The sequence below is a fragment of the Peromyscus californicus genome, unplaced genomic scaffold (assembly GCF_007827085.1).
Source record: "Peromyscus californicus insignis strain IS unplaced genomic scaffold, ASM782708v3 Scaffold_6__1_contigs__length_162567912, whole genome shotgun sequence".
NCBI lineage: Eukaryota > Metazoa > Chordata > Mammalia > Rodentia > Cricetidae > Peromyscus > Peromyscus californicus.
Window position 1 is genome coordinate 135,884,121 of NW_026294584.1, and position 21,756 is coordinate 135,905,876.

General features: G+C 42.1%; 1 protein-coding gene across 9 annotated transcripts in view; it reads left to right on the forward strand.

The window, feature by feature from the left end:
* The window catches only part of Bcl2l13 (BCL2 like 13), a 61,488-nt gene that overhangs the window by 26,643 nt on the left and 13,089 nt on the right, over positions 1-21,756 (forward strand). For 2 of the 9 annotated variants that reach the window (XM_052721461.1, XM_052721460.1), the window contains 4 exons: positions 2,608-2,715; positions 4,351-4,507; positions 8,203-8,272; positions 13,794-13,937. In XM_052721461.1, the coding sequence (XP_052577421.1) occupies positions 2,608-2,715; positions 4,351-4,507; positions 8,203-8,272; positions 13,794-13,937 (479 nt within the window). Of the gene's footprint in view, positions 1-2,607; positions 2,716-4,350; positions 4,508-5,628; positions 5,704-8,202; positions 8,273-10,351; positions 10,576-13,793; positions 13,938-21,756 lie in introns of those variants that run through there. The other 7 variants (XR_008214545.1, XM_052721465.1, XR_008214546.1 and 4 more) reach the window with 7 other exon arrangements.

The window sequence follows — 21,756 nt, forward strand, 5'->3', positions numbered from 1 at the left end:
TATTCTGTCCACTGCAATCCTTTAGGTCCATACCACAGTAGATAGTCACAGCCACCACACAATCAAGTATTTGTGTTCTTTTTGTCCTGTTTAACATAAGTCTTAGACAAAGAAAGTGTCTCAAAGTATTTGTAATCTGGTCAGAACAAATTATAAAATCACCAAATATAGTCTAGAGTACATGTAACTCTAACTGTGGTACAGGCTAACTGATACTAAAAGTCTTCTACTGATCTCAAGCATTGGTAAGTGTCATGAAGAGTAGCAATATAGCACAGTTGACAGAGTGCTTACCTAGCATGCATAAAACCCTAGGTTCAATCCCCAGCACCACCTAAAACTGAGCATGGTGGCACATAGTCAGAAGTTCACGGTCATCCTTGACTATAATAGTGAGCTTAAGTTCAACCTGGGAAACTTGGGACCCTGTCTCAAAACAAACAAACAAACAAACAAACAAACAAACAAACAAACAAAAAAATCCCAAAGAAAAAAGAATCATTAAAGACTGAAGACATAATGGAGAAACAGACTTAAATTGGTCCAAGTATAGTGTGTTTTATTCATTGAGTCGTGAAGAAACTGGCAGTGAATTCATACTGGATTGATTTTTTTTTTCTTTTTATTGTTTTTTCAAGACAGAGTTTCTTTGTGTAGCTTTGGAGCCTGTCCTAGAATTTGCTCTATAGACCGGCTGGCCTCATACTCATAGAGATCCTCCTGCCTCTGCCTCCTGAGTCCTAGGATTAAAGGTGTGTGCCACCATCGCCTGGCCTGGGTTGCTTTTTGAAAAAACATTCTTTGGTATACATAATTCAGTGTGGCTTAAAAGTATGCACAATGGAGTCAGGCATCACAGTACCTGCTTGAAATCTCAGCAACCAGAATGTGGGATAGAAAGATCAATGAGGTGGATGCCAGCCAGGGCTATTTAGTAAGATCCTGTTTCAACCCCTTCCCTCTCAAAAAAGTGTGAATGGGAGTGAGAAGATAGCTCAGTTAGCAGAGTGCCTATAGTGCAAACTGAGAACTTGAGACTGGATGCCCAACACCCACGGGGTAAAAGCTGGATGCAGGGGCATTGGTCTGTAACCCCAGGACAGGGGAGGCAGAGACAGGTGAATCCCTAGAGCTCATTAGCTAGCTGGTGTGCTCCAGGTTCAGAAAGACCCTGTTTCAAAAAATAAGGTGCAGGACCTGGAGAGTTGATGACTCAGCAGGTAAGAGCACTGGTTTACTTCCAGAGGACCTGGGTTCAATTCCTAGCACCCATGTGGCAGCTCACAACCACCTGTAACTCTAGTTCTAGGGAGCATAGTGTCTTCTTCTGGCCTCCATGAGCACCAGGCAAGCCTGTGGTATACAGAAATTCATTCAGGTAGAACACTCATACATATAAAAACAAACAAAATAAGGTAGAAAGGAACCTGGTGTTGGCCTCTGTCTTACATGTATGATTGCATTCATCCTTGTATATGCCCCCCCCCCCATGGAAAAATCCAAGGAATCAAATGAGGAGTAGGAGCGTTGTAGATTTCCACGGTGAGAATGACATCAAAGCTGTGTTACGCATGTGGTCCTAGATGGTCACACTAGCATTGCTTGGTGGATTTGATTCTTAGTCAAAGCTAAGAACAGAGAGGGACTTACTGTCACTGGGAGCTCTAATGCTTTCCTCTGGGCCGAGCACAGTTCTTCAGAGCTGCTTGTTGTTTACTTAGAGCTCTATTTACTTGCTTCTGAGATAGGCTATCACTACATATGCAGTCTTCCCCCCCCCCAACCCCCCAGACAGGGTTTCCCTGTGTAACTCTGGCTGTCCTGGAACCTACTCCCTAAATCAGTCTGTCCTCAAACTCAGAGATCTGCCTGTCTCTGTCTCCCGAGTGCTGGGATTAAAGGCATGTGCCACTACTGCCTGGCTATGTGTGTGTAGTCTTGACTGGCCTAGAGTTTGCTATCAGACCAAGCTGGCATCAAAGTTGGCAGCTTTTGCCTCCCAAATGCTGGGATTATGGGCATAAACCACTATGCCCAGCCTTTTTTAGAGCAAAGATTATCTCAGGACCATAATGCCTGGCTCCCACATTTCTCTTTTGAAGACTGTTGCATGCAGGAAGAAGGAACCTTGGTACCGTTCTCTTCCCATCTCCCGATGCATGTTTCTGGAGTCAGAAATGTGCAAGGCTTCTTTTCTATGTTAGGTTTTACTCAGTACTTAGGCCCACAGACTTCTATTAATTGTTGTTTCTTCCTTGCTTTTCCTTTTTCTTTCAGTTCTGGATCAAAGTCAGGTGTTTAAGCAGGTGCTCTTCACTGATCTACACCTCAGCTTTGTTATTTATTGTTGCAAAAAATACCTTCTAGGCTTGATAATCAAATTTGATTTCTTGTTTTCTGACTTAATACTAAGTAGATAGTTCTGGTTTCTGGTTTTTGGTTTTCGGAGATAGGGTACCACTATGTTGCCCAGGCTGGCTCTATACTGATGTAAAGTGACCCTCCTGCCCAGCTTCCACATGTGGCTGCTGCATCCGTTTATATTCTAATGGCTTATCTGTCCCTCTTTCTAGAGTAACCTCCCTTGATTTCTTTTGTTTGTTTCAGGAGTTCAACTAGATGTCGCTCCACAGTCTCTGGACCCAGAAGTTTTATTAAAAGTTAAATCTGAGATTGAAGAAGAACTGAAATCCTTGGAGAAAGAAGTCTCTGAAGGTCTGTTCTCTCTTACTTTCCTGAGCAGCGAGCAGATTCTGTCAGCTGTGGTTATTGTTGATTTAGTTGGTTTTCTCTCTTTTTTTCTTTTTGTTGTTGTGTTGTTAGTGTCTTCACCTTTGAGATAGGGTTTCACCATGTAACTCTGGCTGGCCTGACACTTGCTGTGTAGACAGGGCTGGCCTCCAACTCCCAGAATCCAACTGCCTCTGCCTCCAGTGTTAGGATTAAAGATGTGTACCACCACATCTGGCAGCAGCTGACACTGCTGCCTTTTCCTCCGAAGATTTATCTATTTGATTGTTTAGAAGTTCATAGTATCAGACATGAATTCTCTGCTGTGGAGCAGGCCTCACTTCCCATCAGAAAATGATTTTCATGGCTATTTTTTTTTTTGCCAAAATACACATTTTAAGTTATATTTTGTTTTGAAAACGTCCTAGTTACATCATTTTCCCCTTTCTTTCCTTTCCTCCTTCCAGCCCTTCCCATGTGCCTCCCCCATGTTCTCTTCAAATTTATGTCTTCTGCTTAAAAATTGTTGTTACTTATGTGTGTGTCTTAAATAAATAAAGCATAGTAACTTTCCATAAACCACCGATAGATTGTGTTGATAAATAAGTTCCTTGTTAGTCAGGAAAGAAAAGGAATACAAATTTATGAACAAACTGGGCATGCTGGTTTGTGCTTGTAGTCCTAGCATTTGTGGGGCTGAGGGATGAAGGTTCTTGTAAGTTTGAGACCATCCTGGGGACATAGTAAATACCATGTGAACCTAGGCTACAGTAAGACAAACGCTGGCCAAAAAAAAAAAAAAGTAAATTTACAAATAAATAATTCATAGTGGTTTATGCCTATAGTCCCAGCACTTGAGAGACTGAGCTAGGAGATTCATGAGTTCAAAGCCAGCCTGGGCTATATAGGGAAACTTCCCTCTGAAAAACAAAACAATAAAACCTCAATTTAGGGCATCAGTTTTGTGTTCCAGACAAGATTAATATGTATAATGATCTTTCCAAGTACCTTAAAACTCTCGTTCCTAACAGTAACTACCTTAGTTTCATGGGCCCTCACAAAGATACCCGCTTCCTGTTCTTTCTTTCTTTCTTTCTTTTCTTCTGACAGGGCCTCATTGGATCCCAGGTTGGCCTCGGATTCAAGGTTGGGCTTGAACTCCCATTGTCCTACGTCTGTCTCCCTGCTACCATGCCGAGCTTTCTTTTTATTTGATTCTTTTGACACAGGCTTTTGCCCGACTGACCTTGAACTCACTGTGTAGCCCAGCAGTCTTCTTTCTTGAGATCCTCCTGCCTCAGAATCCTGAGTGTCAGAATTCTAGGTGTGCACCATTACACCTGGCTTATAGCCTAACTTTTGGTACTATTTATTTTTCTGTTGTTTAATTTTTATTTATTTATTTTTTGTGTATGGGTGTTTTGTCTGCATGTATGTCTGTGTACCATGTGCATGCAATGCCCATGGAATCCCAGAAGAGGACTTTGGATCCCCTGAGACTGGGTGCTAGGAGTCAAACCCTGATCCTCTGGAAGAGCAGCAGGTGCTCTTAACCACTGGCAATTTCTCTAGCCCTGGCACCATTTATTAATTTTGGTCTTTCTTTCATCTTGTCTTTAGCCTTTACCAGCACAGGCTTTGACTGTCACACCTCACCAGTGTTTAGCCCTGCTAACCCTGAAAGCTCGATAGAAGACTGCTTGGCCCATCTTGGCGAAAGAGTGTCCCAGGATCTGAAAGAGCCTTTGCATAAAGCGTTGCAAGTGATCCTCAGCCAGTGAGTTACAGCTGCGGAGTGGAGTGTGCTTCAAGTATTCTGAGTAGTGTCTGGGTGGCATGCGGCTCGGGGTGACTGAGGCTTTGCTGTAGGCAGTCCCTTGTCCTCCTTTGGGCTCCTAGAGCATCTGCTTTGTGTTTTGAATGCCAGATTTGCCTCGAGCGGGGATTTAAATATTCCAACAGAGATCTGATGGCTTTTATTTACCTGTTGAGCTGTTGGGTTTCAGTAGATGCATTTACTGTGTTATAAATACAAGCTATTGCCCTTGCCCTAATCACTTTTTGTCCCTGTTCCATTTAGGGGCCATCTCTATTCATTAGATATACTGGCTGGGGGTTTGTGTGTGATTAGCATTATCTTTGTATTTTAGATGTCTGTATTTTTATTGTACCTATATCATAGATATTGTTATCCTTTGGGGTTGCACATCTGCCTGTGAAGCTACTTCTGTATCCTGCAATGAACTCCTTTCCAGCTATGGCCCTCACCATAGTAAAGCTCAAATTGAGAAGCTAGTGAAAATGCAAGCCTGTTAAAATAGAACCACTTCACTTATGATAAGTCTCAAAAGTCAACTTCCCCTAATTCTTCATTGAAGAATTAATATGAATTACAACATTAGTATGAATTGATGAGGATGGATTGCTTAGGAGGAAATTTGTTCCTCACCAACAGGTTGAAATTCAGACGGCAAGTCCCTGTTACAGTAAGGAAATTCCTTACTGTTATGTAGTCAGGGTTTAATTTATAGTTTGCTGTGTTTGTATCAGGAAATAATTAGGGTTTCTATATATTCTGGTGAAAGGAGCATATATAAAATCCTTATTATACTCAGTGAAGTGAAATCATAGGTAGATTTTTCTACCTCAGATACAAGCTTAAAGAAATGTGGAAAGGACAGTATGAGTGGCCAGGAAATTAAACTTCAGCAGGAGATTTAGACTCACAGCATGGTTTTCTAAGATTGTCAGCAGTAAGCTCTGAGGGCCTAAGGAGGTGAAGGGTGGCTTGAGCAGGGTTCATTAAGACTCTCTGTCCTTAAATGTTCATATATTGTATATACTGAGATTACAACCTTAAAAAATTCTATTTCCTTTTCTTTGTCTTTTTTGAGACAGGGTCTCACTGTAGCTCAGGTTTGGCTTGACTTCATAGAAATCCATCTACCTTTGCCTCTCAAGTGCTGATTAAAGGCATGTACCACCACCATGCCTGGCCTTTAAGATTTGTTTTTATTTTTGTTTATATGTATGTTGGTGCCCAGGAAGCCAGAAAAAGGAGTTGAGTCTCCTCGACCAGGAATTACAGGCCCCACGGTGGGTGCTTGGAACTGAACCGGGCAGGAGGTGCTCTTAATCTTAACTGCCGAGTCATCTCTCCAGCTCCTTTATGCAAATCATTTCATTCTTCTATGTCAGTTTCCATTTATTAATTGTAACTTGGCTGGGATATTACCAACTCTAACGAGCAGAATGGGATAATGTTGCCTTTTGAGACAGGGTCTCTTACCATGGAGTCTTAGCTGGCCTGGAACTCACAGAGATTCACTTTGCCTCTGCCTTCCAAGTGATAGGGTTAAAGGTTTGTGCCACTATGCCCTGAGTTCCTTTTTTCTTTAAGAGAAAGCTGGTATAGATAAATATTTACTTTTTCCCAAACCTTAAATAGTGATAGTTATTTTTGAAGTTGGTTGCATAGCAAATAAAATTTGTTCAAAAGTCTTATTTTTGAAAGGTTTAAGCTGTTACTAATACTTTGGAAACAATGCAATTATTGTACAAGTTGAAGGCAATATCTTAGGTGGAAATATCTCCTACTCCAAATGGTTTTGCTAAAGTGGGAAATTAATCTTGAACTCTTTATGTGAAATACCTTTGATTTATAAAGGTACCCCTTTCTTATCTGCTTAATTCTAAGACCTCAGAAGGAAGGCTGATTATTCAGCTACTTGCTTTTCTATGTATTAAAACATGAATGTTTTAACCTACTACATCTTTCATGTGCATGTATGTGTGTACATATGACGTTTTTAAATCATGTTTCATTCTGAAGGATAATAAAGTACTTAGCCTACCTATAAGGACGTCAGTGACCACAGCAGCATCAGTTCAGGAAAGGAAGTGAAGGGACTGATAGCCGCAATGAAACTTCAGGGAGCTGTAGGTAGGTGGATGGTACAGCATCTGGTGCAATTCCAGGTTTATAGGAGTCTAGTATATGGCCCAGTACTTCTAAAAGAATCCTAAGCATTAGTAAGAGTGTGATATCAGCAAGGTAGTAGTCTTGTGTGTATGGTATGCTTACAAAGTCGTCCTTCAGCAGCGCTGTAGTAGTGAGTTGCTGCTGAGTTGTATAGCAGAGTGATAGTTGTATAGCAGAGTGATAGTTGTATAGCAGAGTGATAGTTGTATAGCAGAGTAGATACAGTGCAAGTCACATGAAGGTCAAACATCTGGCAGACACATAACACATGACAGTAATAAAAATTTTAATATATTTTATATCAGTATAGGTAAAATATTTTAAAAACTCAAAACTTATTAATAATAGAGAGATTTCACATTCCTTTTTCCTTACTCCTTGAAATACAGCATGTGTCAATATTTTAAGCAAAATAACCACATTTCAAATTCTTTTTAGCTACATGTGACATCTAGATATTTTTGTGGCATACGTCAAAATTCTAACGAGCTGAATGGTAACCTTTATTCTCAGAACTCAGGAGGCAGAGGAGGCGGATCTCTGAGTTCAAGGCCAGCCTGGTCTACAGAGTGAGATCCAGGACAGCCAAGGCTACACAGAGAAACCCTGTCTCAGAACAAAACAACAATCCTAACTAGAAATTGAAATAGTATGCTGTTGGCGCCAGATCCAACTGGATGTTTGTCAGGCATGGTTTTGGGATAGTCTCTTAGCTTTCTCTAACTTTGCCAATATCATCCTAATATGTAGTGATGATATATGGTGTAGTGTGAAATATAAATATGAAAAATATAAAACCTAATATATTAGAGTACTAATAAGTGGTAGTTTTTATTATTCTTGTATATTCATCAACTAAGAAATTATAGACTAGGGTAGTCAGAACAGAAAATACTTCTGGAATTGGAGTTTTAAAACCTATAAACGCATAACTCTTCCCACTTCTTATTTTCTTGATTTATTTATTTATGTTTTTTTGAGACGAGGTTTTTCTACATAACCCTGACAGTCCTAGAACTCACTCTGTAGACCAGGCTGGCCTTGAACTCAGAGATCTGCCTGCCTCTGTCTCCCAAGTGCTGGGATTAAAGGTGTGTGTCACCACTGCCAGGCTTAGACTTTTGCCTTTAAAAAAAAGCTAGATTGTGTTTTCATTTAACTGAGTTAAGTTTTGCATGTTACTGTTTGATTCTATATCTGTAATCCAGGCATTTATCTGCAGCATAGAGATAAATTCCAAGTATTTAAAAAATAATGGCTAGAATATATTATTTATCTTGATATACTGTAACAACCTCCCCAGCAATATAGAGAATGTCTTGGGAAAAAACACATACCAAATATTAAAAGCCATATCTTGAAAAAAATCAATATATTGAACAATCCTAGTCATGTTAGCAAAAAGTTCAACAACACAGTAGTGTCTGTATATTTATTCATCTGAAATGAAAGCCTTTTTGTGACACAGACTTTCAAAAAAATCTCTACAGGCCAGTGACATATCAGGCATATCGTGAATGTACAGTGGAGACTGCAGTTCATGCCAGCGGATGGAATAAGGTATTAACCAAATTATCTTTGCTCTTATAAGATTTTAGTGCCAATGATAAAAGATAGAAAGAATTGTTAGCATCCCACATCACTGATTAATGTATGAATCCAGACTATGTTAAGTAGATAGTTTTGCTTTCATGTGTTTTTTTAAATTAATGCGGCAGGGTTCAACAGTGTGCCTCAAAATATGTGTCCTGTAGCATGCTGCCCTGTAGCGTGCTCTCCTCCTTTTCTGTGCTCTTTGAGTTTCCTCGAGTCTCGTGATTTCTCTCTGTTAGACATGATATTTGTCTCCAGGTAGTCACTTGTTAACGTGAGAGTTAGCATGTCTTGGAGAAGAATGAGATGATCACTTAATAGATAACCTCTTCTGGCTCTTTTAAAAGATTAATGCCATTGTGTTTTTATAGTTTCTATGGTAGTGTATCTCATGTCGAATCTCATTTGATCATTTCAAACTCTCCTTAAAAGAATGCACAGTGGATTTTATTGCTCCGTTTGGGGACTGGAAAGGGGTGAGATATCCTGCTGATCTGGGATGGAACCCTGGATTTTGCACAGGCTAGGCAAGCACTCGACTGGTCAACTACATCCCCAGCATAATGAGCTTTTATTCTGTTCTTTATTTACTTAGGTTGATGACTGTTTAGGAAAGGGTTAAGTAACTTGTGTAGGATCTCTTGACTAGCAACCAGTTCAGATCTGCTGGTTCTAGCCTTTCCACTGTGTCATGTGATTATCTGTTGTCTTATACTGTGTTGCCTTGCAAAGGCAGAATGTGAGGAGATGGCTGTGAAGAAGCATAGCATGGGTAGTCCCGTTGTTGACAGCACACATAGTCTGTCTTGTGGGTCAGCTCCACTCATGCCTGCATCTTTCCTTGGTGGCTGTTGAATGGTCTCCTGTGTCCCGGGGGCTCCATTGCAGCTTAGGCTTCACTTTTACATCTTTACACAGTGGCCTCTCAGAGCCTCCTTACAGGGACTCTGACCCTGCCACAGTTGTCTGGCCTCAGCAACATTCTGGAATCATGGACAAGATTCCATGAATCTCTTAGTCTTGCATCTTTCTTGTGTACAAAACCAGTACCATGTGGATGATGCTGCCAAGTTCTGCTGCCAACTCCACATGGAGCCTGGCCCCTTGGGTCACAGCTGCAGTATTTTGTGTGTACCAAGGTCATTGTTTTTGAGCAGGGAACCCCTTAAACTGTATTCTTAGTTCAGGCTTTCTCCTTTCAGACAGATAAGCCTATTCACAAATTGGTGCCTTGAATTGAAGGGGTCTTGCCCTCAGGATACCTCTGCTGTCATCCAGGGCAGAGCAGGAAGTTTGCCATTAAGAGTTATAACCTCTCTTCCACATGCACTTTGGTGCAATTTTATATTTGCTTATATTCTTTTCATTGCCAAACTGTGCATTTTTATGCCTGCCCCAATCTTTGTCAGGGAATTAAATAAACATATGAATAAAGGTAAGCCAGTAGAAGTTACTGGCTTTCTGATGTTGAAAGGTTCCTAAACATTCCATTACAAAAATCTCTAAGGAAAAGAATATTCCATGTGCAGAGTACTGTTTGCTGTGAGGAAATTACTTAGAATAAGAATGAAAAGAGAAGATCATTTGCTTCATCTTTATTGTATAATTTTATTTATATTTTGAGACAGGACTTTGTGTTCTTTAGGCTGCCCTGGAACTCACTGTGTAGCCTCACTGTGAGGATGATCTTGAACTACTGATCTTCCTGTCTCTATCTTCTCAGTGCTAGGATTACAGGCATGTACCACAGTGGCTGGTTTATGTAGTGCTCAGGATCAAACCCAGGGCTTCATTCGTACTAGACAGTCTACAACTAAACTATATTCCTGGTCCTTCCTTAATTTTTAAACCTAGAAATGTGAATGTGAGACCTTCTTGGAATGTCTAAGCTCTGAATTCTTTTAACATTAAAAAAATATAAAAATGCAGAGTACTGAAAAATAATAAATGGGTTTTAGATTTTATAGGCTACTTGTGGATAATACAGCTGGTATAAATGAGTTGTAGAAGTAACTTAACTTTTCTTGTTTTTGTTTTTTGAAACAGCATTTCATTTTAGCCCCAGCTAACCTCAGGATAACTATGTGGCCAGGGATGAGCTTGACCGTCTAAGCTTCCCGTTATTAACATGTAATCTTCCGGGTTTACAAGCTTGAACCACCACCACCTAGTTTTATGTGTTGCTTCATGGTTGCTAAGCAAGTACTCTACCAACTGAGCTACATCCTTAGTCCACTTAGAGTAACTCTTGATGCTTCTTGTACAGGAAAGTAAGTTGAAGTGTGTAAAGATGATCTACACTAGTGCTCTAAACTGGGCACGGTGATATGTCTGTGACGCTAGCAGTTGGGAGGTGGAGGCAAGGAATCAGGAGTTCAGGACCATCCTCAGCTATGTGATGATCTCTAGGTTAGCCTGGGCTATATGAGACCTTAAACAAAACAAAACAAAAAATATAAATAAAATACAAATAGAAGTGAGTGGGCCTGGAGGTCCGTTAAGAAAAGTCTGTCAGATAAGTAAGCCTGGTGTGGTAGTCATTTAATGATTCCTATGAGCTGAGTGTGGTGGCACATATGTAATCCCAATACTTGAGGTGAAAGTAGGAGCATCAGTAGTTCAAGGCCAGCCTTGGCTACTTGAGACCCTCTTTTAAGCAAAACAAAACAGGGCTGGCAGAATGACTCAGCAGGTAAAGGTGCTTGCCACCAAGCCTGGTGGCCTGAGTTTGGTCCCTGGGCCCCACATGGTGGAGGGAGAATGGACTCCCCAGTGTTGTTCTGTGACCTTCACACACACCCCATGGTGCACTCTCAGACTACCCCCTCCCCAATAAAATACATACATGATAGTTTAAAAAATCAAAATAGTGTGAGGAATGGGAGGAGAGGAAATGAAGCATTTCTGCTGAGACAGGTATCATCAAGAATATTATCAGACAGAGAGAAAATGCTATAGTCTCCTAAGATGAAGTGTCTGGATTCTGGTTACTGCCATTCAAGATTATAGAATAGAAAGGAAAACTCAGATTGTGAAGGCGCGGACACAGTGCTAGGTGAAGAACAGGTAGGTTAAATGACGGACTGAGAGGGTCTGTAACCAAAGCTAAAGTGACGGGAGAGAGAGCGTTTCACATTTATTACTGATTTAGTTTATAGGAAATGAGTATCTACTTTTGATACCCATGAAGAGGTCATTGTAACAGATGAAAGGAAATGTTATTTTATGTAGTGGCTCATAAAATAAGGTGTTTGCAATTCATTTCCCCAATAAACAATAGCATATTAAGCATGCCTAGCCTCAAAATGTTACACATTTATGGATTATTATAGGCAATTAGAGTGCTTTGTAGTACAGGACATCCCAGGTCTTTGAAGTTGATACGAATTTTGCAAGATGGCTTCTCAAGCCATCCTTTACCTGCTCCTAATCAAGGCACAGTATTGGGGCAAGATAAACATTCATTTGGTTTTGTTTTAAACAGCTTGATGCATTTTCTTATGGAAAAGGCCTATCTCATTCTTCTTCATAGCCCTATTTCCATTAGTGGTAAGAAGATGTTTTAATGTATTTTGAGCTGGAGTCCTTTGAGAATGTCAAAAATGAAGATGTGTGTTGTATTCTTCTGTTCAGACTTCAAAGTGGATTCCCTCTAGGCTGCTTTTACTGAAGTAAAAGCCAAGAATATTAGTATGAAGCATGAACTCATTTTCAAAGTTTGTTTTCTTTTGAGGAAATACTTTGTCATTCCGTTATTTCCTTAGTAATCCAGAAACAAGGAACTGAAATTGGTTTATTTCCTCATGCATTCCTTCTTAGGTCATGCAGAGCCTTTGATGTTAGACAGAAGAGCCTGCATGCAGATGGCGGCCTGGCGTTAGTTAGCCCTTTCTCTTTCTCCTCATCCCCAGCGCTGGCTTTGGCATTTGTGGTGTGAGAGACAGACCCAGGGCCGCCGGCGCTCTGCCGCCGAGTGTGCACAGCTCTTTAAGTTTTTGTTCCCACTTTTCTGTTTGCAGTTGTTGTAGACGCTAGTTAGTTTGTACTGTAAATTCTGATTATTTTCAATATTGAGCCACGGGATTATTAGGTATTGTCTTAGGGTTTTTATTGCTGTGAAGAGACACCGTAACCATGGCAACTCAAAGAAAACATTTAATTGAGGGGGCTTGCTTACAGGTTCAGAGGTTCAGTCAGTTATCATCATGGCGGGGAGCATGGCGGCATGCAGGCAGACATGGTGCTGGAGCTGAGAGTCCTACTTCTTGACTCAAAGGCAACAGGAAGTCCACTGACTGTCACACTGAGTGAAGCTTGAGAAAGAGACCTCAAAGCCCACCCCCACAGTGACACACTTCCAACAGAAGGTGTGACCCAGATTAAAGGTGTGCCCTCTAGCCTCAAGGCCTGGATTAATGGTGTGTCATCTAGCCTCCTCCAACAAGACCACACTTCCTCCAACAAGGCCACCTCTCCTAATAGTACCACTCCCTATGAGCTCATGGGGGCCGATTACATTCAAACCACCACAGGTATAGTTTATAATGCCTCTGTTTGTATTTGATTTTTGATGACTTTCATAACGTAGCTCATAATTTTTAAGTTATTGTTTTGCCAGGTGTGATCACTCACACCCATACTCTCACTCAGCACTTGGGGGAGCGAGGCAAGAGGATTGCCATAAGCATGAAGCCAGCCTGGGGGACAGCATGAGACCCTCTCTCAAAAAGAGCAACAATGAAAATTTGTTTTCAAATAGATAATAAAAGTGTTTGGTGCAAAATGTAAAAAGTACAGAAATAAGCCTGGCAGTGGTGGTGCACACCTTTAATCCCAGCACTTGGGAGGCAGAGGCAGGCGGATCTTTGAGCTCAAGGCCAGACAGGTCTATAGAGTGAGTTCCAGGACAGCTAGAGCTACACAGAGAAACCCTGTCATGAAAAACCAAAAAAAAAAAAAAAAGGGGGGGGGGAGTGCAGAAATACTAGAAACCAGGATATTCCTCTTCCCTCACCCGCCCTTAGTCACTAAATTCCCATAGTGACTGCTGTTCCTAGTTAGTTGTAGATTTCCCCCAGACACTGTAAGCCTTAGGTTTATGTGTGCATATGTATGTGTGTGTTGACTTAAATTTTGGTAGTTGGTGGGTGAACAATCTAGTCTTTTAACAGCTAGGGTGGCTACAGTTTTTAGATTAGTCTTTGTTGAATTGTTTGTAGTCTTTTTTCATTATAATGAATTATTGTGTGAATTTCTGTATACATATGTTTCACACATGGTTATTTTCACATAACTTTTTCTCCTCCCTCATACAGAAATTCACATACAGTGGCCTGAAAATTTCTAGCAGGAGTTGATATTTTATCATAATGAGAATGAAATAACCACAATCATGTGTCTGCATTAAAATGTTTAATGGTTGAACATAAAATCTGTTATAAGAATTTCAAGTCTTACGTTTTTTCATGTTTTCATCTTTGCCTTGAAGATTTTGGTGCCTCTAGTTTTGCTACAACAAATGCTTTTGGAATTGACACGGCGAGGTCAAGAGCCCCTGAGTACCCTGCTACAGTTTGGCGTGACGTATCTGGAGGACCATGCAGCAGAATTCATCATTCAGCAAGGTGGCTGGGTATGAACTACTTAAAACAATTTTTTTTCTTTAAAATAATTTAGACTGTTTTTAAAAGTTTCAACTATTTTTTTTATTTGCTGGAAGATCAAACCGGTGTTATTGTTCATGGAAGGCAAGTACTCTACTGCAGAGTTACAGCCCAAGCAGTTGGTAGTTCTTGTTTGCTTTTGAACAGCGTAGGTTTATGTTAGTGCTGGATGACAAGCAGTGGAAAGGCGTTCATGCCATTTTAAGTCACCTAGATTCACTGAAATAAAGTGATACGAAGTACTTTCAAATAGTTGTTAGTCATGAAACAGTTTATGCAACAAAAACAAATCAGAATAACTAAGAGGTGAAGAACAGTAGAATGAACACCCATGTGTCTGTAGCCCCTAAGAAAAGAACACAGTTAGTGCTTTAGAGGGGCCAGGGCGAGAGTTACTAGGGATTAAAGTCAGACCACATGTGCTAGGCAAGTTCTGTACCATTTACCTATATCCCTGGCCCTCACAGCTGCCAGTTTTTAATTTCCTTATATTTCTCTCCTGGGTTCCTATTATCTAATATGTTCCTATTATCTAATACTTCATAAGGCTAACAGATTTTCTGAACTTTTTTAAAAAGTTTTTATTTTTTGTTATTAGAGAGTTATTTTTTTATTATGTATACAGTGTTCTGGCTGCATGTTTGCCTGAATGCCAGAAGAGGGCATCAGATCTCATTATAGATGGTTGTTAGCTGCCATGTGGTTGCTGGGAACTGGAACTCAGGACCTCTGGAAGAGCAGCCTGTGCTCTTATGGTCAGAGCCATCTCTCCAGCCTCATTTTTTTGTTATTTTTAATTGTGCGTGCGTGCGTGCGTGCGTGCGTGCGTGCGTGTGTGTGTGTGTGTGTGTGTGTGTGTGTGTGTGTGTGTGTGTGTTTAGTTTATATGTAGGTATGCTTGGGAGTGCAGGTGCCCACAGGGGCTAGAGGTGTTGTGTCCCTCTGGAGCTGAAGTTAGATGTAGTTGTGAGCCACCTGCTGTATTGAGAATTGAACTCTGGTCCTCTGGAAGAGCAGTGCATGCTTTTAACCCTGGGCCATCTCTCCAGCCCAGATTTTCTAAACTTTTAAAATCATAGTTTACATGTGTGTAAATACTTAGACAATAATTGTTTTGCCTTGAATTTTGTGTATAGTATCATACTCTCTGTATTTTTGTGTAACTTGCGTTTTTCACTCAATGTTAATCATTGTTTCTTAGCCTTTTTTTCACTATCATTTCGACAATGATCCTTTTTTAAGCCATATTTCTTTCTGCATGAAAAAAAGAAAAAGTTTTAAAGTACTTTGTCTTATTCAAAGACAAAGTTTACAACTAATCATGGTGGCGCATGCCTTTAATCCCAGCAACACAGCCAGAGTTACACAGAGCAACTCTGTCTGAAAAACCATACACCAAAAAAAAAAAAAAAGGAGTTTTAGAGGGTGGAGATAGCTCAGCCTGTGACGTGCATGAAGACCCAGATTTGACCCCTAGAACCCAAGTAATAAAATCAGGTATGAGAGTGCAGGTGCCCACAGGGGCTAGAGGTGTTGGGTCCCTCTGGAGCTGGGATTAAAGGTGTGTGCCATCACTGCCTGGCAAAGTAGAATTTCTAAGTCATGGTGTATAGCCATGTTTTTTGTTTGGTTGGTTGTTTTTTGTTTGTTTGTTTGTTTGAGACAGAATCCTAAGTCCCAGGCTGGCCTTGAACTCTATTTAGCTAAGGGTGACCTTGAACACCTGACCATCTTGCTTCTCCCTCCTCTGAGTGATGGGATTGCAGATGTATGCCACCATACCTAGTTTATATGGTGCTGGGCATTAAACCCAGGGCTTTATGCATGCTAGACAAGCACTCTACCAAGTTATCTCCCCAGCTCCTGGACATGTTTTAATCTGTGAAACAATCCCAAAGTGTTTTTCTTTTTTTTTTTTTTTTTCTTTTTTTTGAGACAGGGTTTCTCCATGTAGTTTTGGTGCCTGTCCTGGATCTGTAGACCAGGCTGGCCCCAAACTCAAAGAAATACGCCTGGCTCTGCCTCCTGAGTGTTGTGATCAAAGGTTTGTGTCACCTCTGCCCAGCGTGGTGTTTTTTTTTTTTTTTTTTTTTTTTTTTTTTTGAGACAGGGTTTCTCTGTTGTCCTGGAAGTCACTCTATAGCTCAAGTTGGCCTTGAGCTCACAGAGATCCATGTGCCTTTGCCTCCTGAGTGCTGGGATTAAAGGTGTCCACTACCACTGCCTGGCTTTTAAGCTTTTAATAAGGTTGCAAAAATAATGAATTCCCATGTAGTCTTTACCCAGTTTCCTCTACTGTAAGTGTCTTTAGTTAGGGTTTCTGTTGCTGTGATAAACACCATGACCAAAAGCAACTTGGAGAGGAGAGCGTGTATCTTACAGTCCATTGAAGGAAGCCAGGGCAGGAACTGAAGCAGAGGCTGTGCAGGAAAGATGCTTCCTGCCCTGCTCAGCCTGCTTTCTTATATTACTCAGGGCTGCCTGCCCCAGGGTGGCACTGGCCACATCAGTCATTAATCAAGAGAATGCCCTGCAGGCCTGCCCACAGGATGAGCTGATGGAGGCCGTTCTGCAGTTGAGAGCCTCTACTCCCTGACGTGTCTAGGTTTGTGTCAACTTGACAGAAACCAACCAGCACATGACATCCTAGGAAACTGTGATCCCTTGTCAAAGCTAAAATAATAATGTTTGTCTGTTAACTGAACTCCAGACTTTATATTGATAGCAGCCTTTTTCCTGTGCTATAATTGTTCTGGGACACCACGATATATTCAACCCTGCGCTAGTTTTTCGTTACTCATGAGCATAGATCACAACTCATGGCGGACTACACAGACTTTAGCCCCTTTCCTGTTCATACCTTTGTTCCTTCCGTTCCGATGAGCCTTGCTGCTTCCACCGCTGCTGAGTTCCTTCCATCCTTCCTTCCTTCCTTGTTTGCTTTTTTTTTTGCTTCAGGCTTCATAGTGTTGCTTTTTTTTTTTTTTTTTTTTAAGATTTATTTATTATGTATACAGCATATATGACTGCACGCCAGAAGAGGGCACCAGATCTGGTTACAGATGGTTGTGAGCCACTATGTGGTTGCTGGGAATTGAACTCAGGACCTCTGGAAGAACAGTCAGTGCTCTTAACCTCTGAGCCATCTCTCCAGCCCCCTAGTGTTGCTTTTTGCATGTAACCTGCATCAACTTTCTTGTTGAAGAGCCAAATGGCCAATGATTTCCTAGAATGATGTGTTTCAAAGCCCAGAAAGAAACAGCATTTTAATATTGTCAGTTAGAAAAGGAAAACCTGGAATACATTCCAAGATTTTTCTAAATTTGTTGTGTACATGATTCTGAGGAAGGCTGCAGAACTGCCCACTTGAGCCAGGTATGATGGGACACGCCTGTAATCCCAACACTCAGGATGCTGAGGCAGTAGGGTTGTTGGAAGTTCAAGGCTATCTACAGAATACCAGGCTAGCCAGGCTACATAATAAAACTGCCCTGATCTCCAAAATAAACAAACTATGACATTCAATAAGAATACTCTGCCTGGCATGGTGGCACACACCTTTAATCCCAGAGTTTGGAAGGCAGAGGAAGGCGGATCTCTGTGAGTTTGAGGTCAGCCTGGTCTACAGATCAAATTCCTGGACAGCCAGATCTACACAGAGAAACCCTATCTCAAACAAACAAACAAACAAACAAACAAAAGCAAAACAACAAAACCCACACACAAAAACCAAAAACTCCATTTGGGGAAATTTTAGAAATCCTTTTAGACCCTAGTACGAGCCCAGCCTGCCTTCAGAAGCTGGGTGCGTGCTCCCCAGGAGAGTTACTGCGTAGTTGAAGCTGAGGAGAGAGGAGAAGGGAGGCATGCAGGCAGGCTGAGAACCGAGAACCAGTGCTCCCCTGGGCAGTTGTTCCCCATCTTTCCTAGTAGAATGAGCTGCTTCAGAGATTGGCTAGGGGGTGCAGTGGGGAGAGGAGAGTCCCTAGACGCTCTCAGGTCCATTAGTCTGGTGCCTGCAATGGCATTCAACAAGGAGGTCTAGCCTCAAACAATTTAAGACAAGAAGGACCAACATCCAAGGTTGTCCTCTGCCACCACATGCATGCACTCACACACATGAATACTCACACATGTACATAATGTACAGATAGACAGAGGAGAATCAGAAACACACAGAGAGAGACAGAGGAGAGTCAGAGACACACAGAGAGACACAGAGGAGAGTCAGAGACACACAGAGAGAGAGGAGAGTCAGAGACACACACAGAGAGAGACAGAGGAGAGTCAGAGACACACAGAGAGACAGAGGAGAGTCAGAGACACACAGAGAGACAGAGGAGAGTCAGAGACACAGAGAGACAGAGAGACAGAGGAGAGTCAGAGACACAGAGGAGAGTCAGAGACACACAGAGAGACACAGAGGAGAGTCAGAGACACACAGAGAGACAGAGGAGAGTCAGAGACACGCAGAGAGACAGAGGAGAGTCAGAGACACAGAGAGACAGAGGAGAGTCAGAGACACAGAGAGAGACAGAGGAGAGTCAGAGACACACAGAGAGAGACAGAGGAGAGTCAGAGACACACAGAGAGAGACAGAGGAGAGTCAGAGACACACAGAGAGACAGAGGAGAGTCAGAGACACACAGAGAGAGACAGAGGAGAGTCAGAGACACACAGAGAGAGACAGAGGAGAGTCAGAGACACACAGAGAGAGACAGAGGAGAGTCAGAGACACACAGAGAGACAGAGAGACAGAGGAGAGTCAGAGACACACACAGAGAGACAGAGGAGAGTCAGAGACACAGAGAGAGACAGAGGAGAGTCAGAGACACACAGAGAGACACAGAGAGACAGAGGAGAGTCAGAGACACACAGAGAGAGACAGAGGAGAGTCAGAGACACACAGAGAGACACAGAGGAGAGTCAGAGACAGAGAGAGACAGAGGAGAGTCAGAGACACACAGAGAGAGACAGAGGAGAGTCAGAGACACACAGAGAGAGACAGAGGAGAGTCAGAGACACACAGAGAGAGACAGAGGAGAGTCAGAGACACACAGAGAGAGACAGAGGAGAGTCAGAGACACACAGAGAGAGACAGAGGAGAGTCAGAGACACACACAGAGAGACAGAGGAGAGTCAGAGACACACACAGAGAGACAGAGGAGAGTCAGAGACACACACAGAGAGACAGAGGAGAGTCAGAGACACACAGAGAGACAGAGGAGAGTCAGAGACACACAGAGAGACAGAGGAGAGTCAGAGACACAGAGAGACAGAGACACAGAGGAGAGTCAGAGACACACAGAGAGAGACAGAGGAGAGTCAGAGACACACAGAGAGACAGAGGAGAGTCAGAGACACACAGAGAGACAGAGGAGAGTCAGAGACACAGAGAGAGAGAGAGACAGAGGAGAGTCAGAGACACACAGAGAGAGACAGAGGAGAGTCAGAGACACACACAGAGAAACAGAGACAGAGGAGAGTCAGAGACACACAGAGAGACAGAGAGACAGAGGAGAGTCAGAGACACACAGAGAGAGACAGAGGAGAGTCAGAGACACAGAGAGAGAGAGACAGAGGAGAGTCAGAGACACAGAGAGAGAGAGACAGAGGAGAGTCAGAGACACACAGAGAGACAGAGGAGAATCAGAGACACACAGAGACAGAGGAGAGTCAGAGACACACAGACAGAGGAGAGTCAGAGACACACAGAGAGACAGAGGAGAGTCAGAGACACGCAGAGAGACAGAGGAGAGTCAGAGACACAGAGAGACAGAGGAGAGTCAGAGACACACAGAGACACAGAGGAGAGTCAGAGACACACAGAGAGACACAGAGGAGAGTCAGAGACACACAGAGAGACAGAGACACACAGAGAGAGACAGAGGAGAGTCAGAGACACACAGAGAGACAGAGGAGAGTCAGAGACACAGAGAGAGACAGAGGAGAGTCAGAGACACACAGAGAGAGACAGAGGAGAGTCAGAGACACACAGAGAGACAGAGAGACAGAGGAGAGTCAGAGACACACAGAGAGAGACAGAGGAGAGTCAGAGACACACAGAGACAGAGGAGAGTCAGAGACACACAGAGAGAGACAGAGGAGAGTCAGAGACACACAGAGAGACACAGAGAGACAGAGGAGAGAGCACAACAAACAAAGAGCAGAAGCAGACACATTTAAGAAAAAACAAAAACGGATGGAGACACTGAAGCCATAGCCTGTGATGCTAGTACTTGGAATGTTGAGGCAAGAGGATCAGGGGTTCAAGGCCACCTTCATGTACATGACTGACTCAGGGCAAGCCTGTGAACCACATAAGACCCTGACCCAAAAAATGATAATAAAAGTAAAAATAAGATATTTTCTTTTTTCCCCTTCAAAAATGTCATTGATCTTTGAGAATTTCATACGATGTGTTTTGATCACCTTCACCCCTCTTTTCTCTCTAAAATCTCCCAGACCCACCCCCCACCTTCCCATCTCCAACTTCATGTCTTTTTTTTTTTTTTTTTAATAATAACCCGCCAAGTCCAATTTCTGCTGCCCATATATTCCTGGGTGGGGTGTGGGAGCATCCACTGAAGTGTGATTGACCTACAAAGGGCTGCACCCTTAAAGGAAACTGCCTCTCCCTCCCCCAGAAGCCATTAGCTGTCCATAGCTCCTCAGGTAGGAGTGGGTGTCATGAGCCTCTCTCTCCTCTGTGCTGGAACATTAACTGATCTGAGATTTATGTACTGATTTCCTAGTCATTGTCAGCATGAGTCACCTGTAAGGCACTTTGGGTAGTAAGTAAGCCAACCGTAGTGGCACAGGTATATAATCCAGCACTTTGGAGGCAGAGGCAGGAGAATTGTGAGTTTGAGGCCAGCCTGGGCTTCACAGTGAGTTCCAGGCCAGCTTAACTACATAGTAAGAATGGTCTGAAAGAAAGGGGGAGGGGGGGTAGAAAAGAAAGGAAATGTAAATGTTTGTAAGTGGCATGCTATCTGTAAGTGTGTCTGTAAGTATGTGGCATTCTTTTTTCTCATCTTTAAGTCTGACTGCTGATTCCATGATTCTGACTTGTATTTGGCCTGCTTCAGTTAGGGCAGGTCCGAGCTGCTTGTGTTGACCAAATCACACTTTCTCCTTCTGCTCTCACTGATTTTCATTTCTTGGCATTGTTACATTGTGGTAAGTCTGTTTCCTGAAAGGTCAGCAGTTTTAGTCTACTGTGATAAGGCCTTTTATTTTCTCCTTTGTCATGTACTAAACGTAAACCATTTAGTTTTAGATTACATAGAAAAATTATTGTAAACTTTCATCTAATGCCTGTCTTTTTTTTTTAAGATTTTATTTATTATGTATACAGTGTTCTGTGTGTATGCTTGCACACCAGAAGAGAGCACCAGATCTCATTACAGATGGTTGTGAGCCACCATGTGGTTGCTGGGAATTGAACTCAGGACCTCTGGAAGAGCAGGCAGTGAGTGCTCTTAACCTTTGAGCCATCGCTCCAGCCCCTAATGCCTGTCTTAAAGTTTTTGAATGAAATTAATCTCCTTTCTCTTTTTCCTGAGTTGAAGATTCTTGTTACAATTTTAAAGAGTAGCAGCCATGAAAAGGATTATTTATTTTTACTCTAGGATAAGAATTTTCTTGGAAGCATTTAGGGTTTCTTAGAAGTTTTATGCTGTAAAAATTGATCTGAAACCAAGTAGGTTGGTAAGCAGCTTAGTTTTGTTAAGTCTGAGGAATCTGTCTGTTCAGGTATGGGTGTTTACTGTGATGGGTTCTGGG